Below are 8,000 nucleotides of genomic sequence, written 5' to 3'. Positions count from 1 at the left end.
CCTAATTAAATGGAGATACATGGTGAACATTGATTAGAGATTCAGTAGTAGGTTGTTAGTTCTGCATAAGTTGATTGATAGAGTCAACACGGTCCCAATGGAATGCTCATCAGGGTTTTGTGAAAATTGAGAAGCTGTTTTTGATGTTTATATGGAAATCTTAACTTGAAGAAGAACAAAGCTGGACTATGGTTAGAACTATAAATGTACAGTAATTAAAACAGTGTCCTGTTTGACACAAGCACCAACAAATAGACTAGTAGAATAGATAGCCCAGAAACAAACACACACATACACAGTTACTTAATTTACGAAAATGGACCACCCTAATTCAATGGAGGGAAAATGGCCTTTCCTAAAAATAGTGCTGTATCAAGTGGATATCTGTTTTACCAGGAATAGATAGAATGTTTAATAATAAGACTATTAGAAAAAAAATGGAAACATATCTTCATGATTTCAAAATCATAAAAAAAATTTTCATGATTTTGGGATGGGCAAAAATTTCTTAAACATGACACAAAAAGTGTTAACTTTGAAAGAAAATATGAATAAAAAGATTTTCTCAAAATTAGTAAATTTTGCTCATCAACATTCAATATTAGGAGCAAGTCAAAAACTAGAAAAATATTTGTGATACACATAGAAAAGGACATATTCAGAATGTAAAAATAACTTAAAAATCAGTAAGAAAAATATTGGCTAACCAATTTAAACAGAATACAAAAGATTTGAATGGGTACTTCACAAAAGAAGATATCCAAATACCCAATAAGCATGTAAAAATGTGTTCAATCTTATTACATGTTGGGGAGATACAGATTAAAACCATGGGGAAATACACTTTATATCTGCAGGAATAATAAACATTAAGAGAAGTGAAAACATTGACTTTTTATAAGCACACAGAGCATCTAGGACTGCCACACATTGCTGGGAGAATAAATTTATACAATCACTTAGGGAAACTGGTAGTATCTCCTAAAGCTAAATGCACGCTTTCCTCATCCCCTTAAAGTTCCAATTCTGGATAGGCAGCCAAGAGAAATTAGTGCAACATGTCTACGGAAAAGACAAGTACAGGAATGTTTGTGGATTCTCTTTCTTAATGGCCAAAAATTGGAAACCACCTAAGTGTCTATTAACAGTAGAATGGATAAACTGAGGAATGTTACTATAAGGAAACCCTCCATGGCAAGGAAAAGGATGAAACTTCTGCTATGTATGACATGAATGAATCTCACAGACTTAATTCTGAGTAAACAAGACATACAACATGACACACAGTGTGATCCCAACTCTACAATGTACACCAACAGACAAAATGACTGTGTAGTCATGGAGGTCAGCGTAGTATTTTCCTAGGAGTTAGTACTAGGAGGAGTTCTAAAGGGGCTTCTAGGGAGTCAGAAATGTCCCCTATCTTAATCTAGAAAGTGGATATATAGGTATGTAAGTGTATGAGAATTTGTTAAACTGTTTACTTGAGATTTATGATATTTATGTTCTTTACATGGTTTAATGTCTCATTAAAAAGAAAACAGTTCATAGAGAAAGTTACAAAATAGAGTTTTTTAATACCTGAGACTTGCTAAAAAGCTCTGGTATTAAACAGTGGTCATGTCATTAGGGAGCCTTCAACCCAAAGAAAAAGGAAGGCTCAACAGAGCACAGGGGTTTGTTGTAAATGGAAAAATAAATCCATCTTATTTTTATATTGCAGCAAGAGAACACTATAAAAAATACTATAGCTTAATTAAACTAGATAATTAATGTAGTATACAAAAGATAGTGTCTGTCTCATAGTATATATTAAAAATATAATTAGTATGACTACTACTACTGCTACTCTTACTACTTCTATTATTGCTTTATTGGTGGTGGTGCTATTAGTGATCATTTTTAGTGATTGCCCACAAAGGAACAACAACATTGGATATGGGGAAATTGACAAAATTTATCTTTCCAAACAGACTGTGGGCCTGTAGGTTACAGTAAAAAGACAAGGGGGGCTCGAGTCATGGGACCCTTCAGACAGGGAACTCGCAGACAGCCAGAAGGGAGGAGGAACAGGGGATATCATTCCACCGGCCACTTCTCAGGAGCATTACACAGTCTTCCTTGGAATTGACATTGTTGGGCTCACCCTCGTTCCAGTTTGTGTAGGTCACTCTTCTTCCTGTCAGATCCACGAACTGCCCTTCTGTCTCCTCATCAGTGATGCCCAGGAAGGCTTCTTCCTTGACCAGATTCTGGATGGCTGTGTTCTCTGCCTGATTCATGGGGGTGGCCACAGAGGCCTGGAATTGGGCACACAGGGCCTTCACTTTGTCAAAGGTCATTGTTTCACCATTGGTCAGGAAGAGCTTCTTTCCAACTCGTTTGCCCAGAGAGAAGGTTACCCCTAAAATGTAAAAAAGTGGGTGAAATTGGCTCATCCTTAAGCCCAACTCAAGATGTTTCTCAAGAAAAAGTCTTCTAGAGTGGAGTTGCCAGATAAAATACAGTATGTCCAGTTAAATTTGAATTTCAGACAAACAATTAATATTTTAGTATATCTCCCATGTAATTTTCAGATATACTTACGCTAAAAATTTTTTTAACCTGAAATACAATTTAACTGCTGACTTGTTTTTTTATTTGTTAAATATGGCATCCCAAATGTGAACAGAGAGACTGGTGCAAAGGCCTCTGTGCTTTTGGATTAGAATGCTAGAAGACTTATATTATTTGGCCTTCTGAATTCTAAATTATTAAATCGAGACCAAACAAAAAATATCTGAAAATATTTGCCCCAGGCAGGTTAGACTTCACGGCCAGATCTCAATATCAGTGCAACAATGGGGTATAAGTCCCATTTTCAGTGAGCAATATCAGAGGATTAGGGTCTCTGGAGTCAGACTGATTTCCATCTATAAACCATTTATTAGCTTTGTGCATTTGAGCAAGTAATTGCACTTCCCTTTGCCTCAATTTCTACCAAAATATTGTGAGAATTTTATGAGGTCAGAATATGAGAAATGCCTATCAGGGTACAGAAGATTATATGCATTGAATAAGTATTAGTTGCATTCTATTTTTCCCAAACTTCAAGCTGTCTGTGGAGTAACAGAAAAAACTTACACTTTTTGATAAGATTCATTTCTCTTTGCAGAGCTTTTCTTTCTGAGTTAGCCAGGCTACTATCACAATCTAGAAAATTAGAACAAAGTAAAGAAGGATTGTTGAAAAGGAGCCTCAGAACTGTGCATATATAAGGAAGTGGAGTATCTTTTTCAAACTGAAAAAAAAACCACATTTATTTTACATTGGTGTTTATACTTTGAAGGAAGATAAAAATATGAAAGGCAAAAAGAAAGAAAAATCTCTATTTCCATCCAACTCTAAACGTCACTCTTTGCCTGTTTACTGTATCCCAAAGTACACATACATATCACATGCACACATATACTCTCTGATTATCTAGCAATATGTAGGCCAGGTTCTTCACAGATTATTTTTTTTTCCAAATAAATTGTTCTATCAAAACTAAAAAGAAATCTCTTGAGGCATTACTCTATGATGAGTTGGTGAACAGTGACTAAAAAGATCGCAGGGTTTTGTCTTTGGAGAGGTTTTGCTTTTGTTGTCTTCTGTTTTTTTTGTTTTTCCTGAGTTTGTTCTGTTAGTCAGGAAACCAAGATTTCTGTGAGTTGCCCATTATCCAAGTGGGGAGGGCAGGGGCAAAACCACTTGCTGTAGTAAATGGCAAAAATGGCCTCAATAGAATACAGCTCTTCTCATTAAGACATAGAGTCTGTTTCCCCTCTCATTGACTCTGGGCTGGCCTTGTGACTTGTTTTGACCTATGCCATGTGGCAGAAATGATAATGTCCTCTGAGCCTTCAGGAAGCCTACAGCCTTTGTTATTTCTACTCTTTGGAATCCTGTAGTCACTGCTATGTGAACAAGCCCTGGCTAGCCTGTTGGATGATGAGAGATGTGGTTCAGTTACCCTCATCATTCCAGCTAACATTCAAACAACAGCCAGACAGAGGAATGAGACTATTGGCCATCAGTCGACCACAGACACACGAGTGAGCTACAGCTTAAACCAGCAGAGAAATCACATGGCTGACCCACAGTCTTGTGATTTACACTGATGGCTGTGATTTTAAGAAATTAAGTGTTGGCTTGGTTTCTTATGAAGTAAAAGATGACATCCCATCGTTACACGCTTTTGTAAAAATAGGCATAATAAGCCCACACTTAGATGGCCTATATTCTCCCTCTAGAACCAGGGCCTCACATTGGACTGTTTCAGGTGACAGAGAACCAAAGCTCAGCTCCTACAGGGAGTGCCTGATGAGGGAGTTGTCTTGAAAAGTTTGTGAGTCTGTACTCAGGTACTTACAGGAATTCCCCAAGGCTCTACAAACAAAGAGAGGGCTGAGGGCACTGGGTCAGAAAGCAAATTTGGCTATCTTCCTGTGAAGGAACAGGAGAAGGGGCACCTCTCACCAGGTACTCAAGGTCTCAGAACCTGGGTGCACTCTGCTCAGACCTTGCTGGGGTCCTTACCTGGACAGGCTCCAAGGTCTCCTTTTTGGCCCTTGGCCCCTGGTGACCCAGAAGGCCCTGGATTTCCTGGAGGCCCCAACTTTCCAGGAGGGCCCTGCAAGCCTCTGAGTCCTTGGCCTGTTGGAAGTCAAAAGAAATGTGACTTAATATCTGTGTTCTTGCTCTCTTTCTCCAAGAGTTTGATGCTCAATCCCTTCCCAGGAGAAAGGAGACCTTGACCCAGGACTGACCTTTCTGAGCCACTGCTCTCAAGAGCTGTATGTTACGCACCCGAGAACAAGAAATAGAGAAATAACTTAAGAAATAGAGTTCCCACGTGGAGGTTGCTGCGGGGAGGGAGCTAAGTGAAAATTAACTGCACGTATTTTTACAAGTAACTGTGAGTCTCCTGTCCAGCCAACTGCCACTGGATCTCCTTGTAAATAGGTTCCTCCAATAAAACCTGTGTGTGTTTGCTGGCTCCAGGTCTCTTTGGCCTCTTGAACCTGGTCCCATCCCTACTGAAGTTAGTAGGGGTCTGACATGACAATGACCCAGAGAAGAAAAATTCATCTTGTGTCCCATGGGATGGTCTGACCTGTGGGCCACTTTCCTGGGAAGACAAGACAACTATTTGTCACAAACTGCTGTGTGGAAGTCTGAGATGCCAGAGAATGGGAGCTGAATCTGGTTTGAATTATAGTATAGTTGAGAAAAAGATACTCAAATACGACATCACTCTCCTCATATCTCCAGGCAGTTTTCTCTGGAAGGTAAAGAATTGCAGAGACAGAACAGCCCAACCTGTACCTGGCTCCCCCTTTTCTCCCTTGGTGCCATCACGCCCATCTTTTCCTGGGAAGCCGTTGATGCCTGGAGAGCTGCAGGCAATCACCGCGGGACAGGTCTTTGGGGCATCCTCAGAGGTCACAGTTTCTGAGTAAGATGCTGCTAACACACTCAGGAGAAGGAGAGGGAGTGATGGAAACAGGGACATGGTCCTCACCTTGGTGTGACAAAAGTCAGAGAAGATTATCTCAGTTAATCAACACATATTTAGCAAACATGCCCTCTGTCCTACAACCTGGGTGCAGGCTCCACAGAAATAGATGACCCATTCCTGGCCTCTAGATGGGAATTAGGAAAAGTAAACATTCCTTGTGACATTGCGTACTAGTACTTTAACAAACATCGGTGCTATGACAAGCAGTGGGGATCCCAAGGAGGGGTTCATCTGTGCCTAGGCCCCTGGTGTTGCTGCTGGAAGGCTATAAATATGCTTTTCGTGGCAGTGAGAATGAATGAGACTGTGCATTGCCAGCTCACTCATGCCTGATAGCTCAGGGAAAGAGAATGAGTGGAAACCCAGGTGTCTGTAGGAGTTTCCTCCCCCCCGCCCCCCCATCCCCCCCCATCCCCTTTGGGTCCGTCTGCCACCTGAATCCCGTCTTTGCATCTGGGCAGCTGATTCCCTCCAGGGCCTGTTAACATTTACTCAGCGACAGGCCTTAAGCTGCAGGCTGGTGATCCAAAGAGGAAGGTCTCAACCTCAGATCAACCTCAACCTTAGTCACCAACACAGCCCAGAATTAACTTGCGTTTGCTTCCCCTCAGTGTTTTAGACAGGCTTGCCTGTATAAGCATTTTCTCTGGAAATTTCTCACCATGTTGTTCTTGGCAGAGGGCTAGATCCCTCTCTACTTTCCGGCAGGAATTCCCTGTTTTCTGTGAGTCAAAACCACTGGCAATTAGACAACTTGCCTTGAATCCCCATCCTATTTCTCAATCTTAACCTTTCATTTGTTCTTCAGAGCTTTCTTCCAGCTGTTGCCTCCTAAGAAACCTCAGCAGCCCAGCCCCATATGTCTAAGCCTCAGAGGCTCCCTTTGAAAACAAAGACAGTCTTCATTGCAGATGAACAAGGGATGGAAGAAAGTCACAGGTGCTCCAGCACAAGCAGAAAAGAGACCTCCTCAACCTGATTTCTGCTTTCCATCCCACTCTCCCATCCCTAGAAAGCATCTTCCATGCCCCCAAGGTCATGTCAGTTCCCCAAACCCTTGATCCAGGAACCCAGATTTATTTACCAGAAATGACTTCCTGGTGTTTCTGCAGAGCAGGGACTCAATGACAAAGATGCTGGCCCTCTAGCTTGGGGATCTGGCAGATGCCTCAGTTAGAGAGGAGGCTGGGCTCAACAATGTAGGGTCCAATCAACCATCTGAACAGGGATAGCCTGGGCCTGGCCTTCAACTCTAGATTAATAAACAACTCTTCATAGGACTACAAGAAATTTAGAAGCTTGCAGCACAGTGCTAGGCAGCTGTCTACTTTAATACAGCACAATTCCTCTTTCAATTGCCACCCATTCTGGCAAATCTCCTTGCTGAACTACCATAACTAGGTTCACCTGGTTGGTCATGTTGCAATTCTTGTTTCCAAAAGGAAAACAGAAACAAATGCATACACATGCTCATGCACACCAACTATACATACAGACACCTGCACGTGCACACACACTCAAAAGCACAGTAGCTCTCTGTTGTACCTTGCAACTCGAGTAGGCTATTGATCTTTTTTATGAACTTGCTTTGTCTCCAACCTGTACCTGCTACACTCTATTGGGCCCATCTCTTAGATCTGCCTTTCTTTTGGCCTGTCACCTGGGCGGAGACCCCCTTCCCAGTCCCTAATAACATAACTGATTGGCTGTGAGGGATAGATTTACCTCCAGTGGAGTCCCTCATTGATGGCAGACACTGGACTAAGGTACCAGGTAACACTACATATCACTCCACTATCCTCCCACTGGGTGTAAGTTACATAAGTTTTAACGCTTACTGTGTACCTGCCTAAACATAATTATGGCTACATCATGGCAAAGGAAATGCCTTAACAGTCCTAGTTGCAGGTAGCCTCAAATTTGGGAAATGCAATCAATGCCACTTTCCCAAACATTTCTTCCTGAGCTAAAGAACCAAGTCAGGAAAGTAATGCATTCCACTTTAGTCTGGAGGTCCGTCATAGGGAATAGGCCTGTAGCCTCCAGTTAGGGAATTATAATATCTTAGACTGAAGCCCCCACAGCCATTTGCAGGGCGATCGTACTGATGTCTGTGTCTACTGTGGCATCTGTGACAGTTTCATAGCCATGTCCCAATCCCCTGTAATTTGGGCCAATAGGGAAATGGGATATCCCAGACCCCAAGTAGAGCCCATGCCACCCCAAGACACTCTATGGCACCTGGGACATCTTAGTGTACACTTAACAGCTGGCATGGGACATATCATAGTTCCACTCACAATTATACTATGATCTTTTTTCATAGGATGTGTACATTGAGCCAGCAATTGCTGAAGTCAAAGAAAAAGGGCACACAGGGTGGGCTCTAAAGTAGACTTAATTAGGGCTATCTCAAGGTTCTGCAATAAATAAACAGAGTAAGCAGAGTCACTAAGAA

General features: G+C 41.7%; 1 protein-coding gene across 1 annotated transcript; it reads right to left on the bottom strand.

Annotated features, from left to right (window-relative positions):
* Positions 1 to 1,937: 1,937 nt before the first annotated feature.
* MBL2 (mannose binding lectin 2) lies at positions 1,938 to 6,741 on the bottom strand. The gene is made up of 5 exons (XM_003922450.4): positions 6,627 to 6,741; positions 5,350 to 5,545; positions 4,561 to 4,677; positions 3,124 to 3,192; positions 1,938 to 2,404 (listed from the first exon to the last, which is right to left on the bottom strand). Exons 2-5 carry the CDS (start codon positions 5,534 to 5,536, stop codon positions 2,031 to 2,033), a joined length of 747 nt encoding a protein of 248 aa, XP_003922499.1. The 5' UTR covers positions 5,537 to 5,545; positions 6,627 to 6,741; the 3' UTR covers positions 1,938 to 2,030.
* Positions 6,742 to 8,000: the final 1,259 nt, after the last annotated feature.

The sequence above is a fragment of the Saimiri boliviensis genome, chromosome 12 (genome assembly GCF_048565385.1).
Source record: "Saimiri boliviensis isolate mSaiBol1 chromosome 12, mSaiBol1.pri, whole genome shotgun sequence".
Classification (NCBI taxonomy): Eukaryota; Metazoa; Chordata; class Mammalia; order Primates; family Cebidae; genus Saimiri; species Saimiri boliviensis.
The sequence above is the reverse complement of the archived record's forward strand: the minus strand, read 5'-3'. Positions and strand labels throughout refer to the sequence as shown.

Bases quoted from the DNA above. Each gene is read 5' to 3' on its own strand.
- MBL2 (XM_003922450.4), bottom strand. From the start codon at position 5,536: ATGTCCCTGTTTCCATCACTCCCTCTCCTTCTCCTGAGTGTGTTAGCA. The intron at 4,678-5,349 runs GTACAGGTTGGG...GACTTCCAACAG, and splicing joins GGGAGAAAAGGGGGAGCCAG to GCCAAGGACTCAGAGGCTTG. The intron at 3,193-4,560 runs GTAAGGACCCCA...CTAATTTTCTAG, and splicing joins AGACCTTGGAGCCTGTCCAG to ATTGTGATAGTAGCCTGGCT.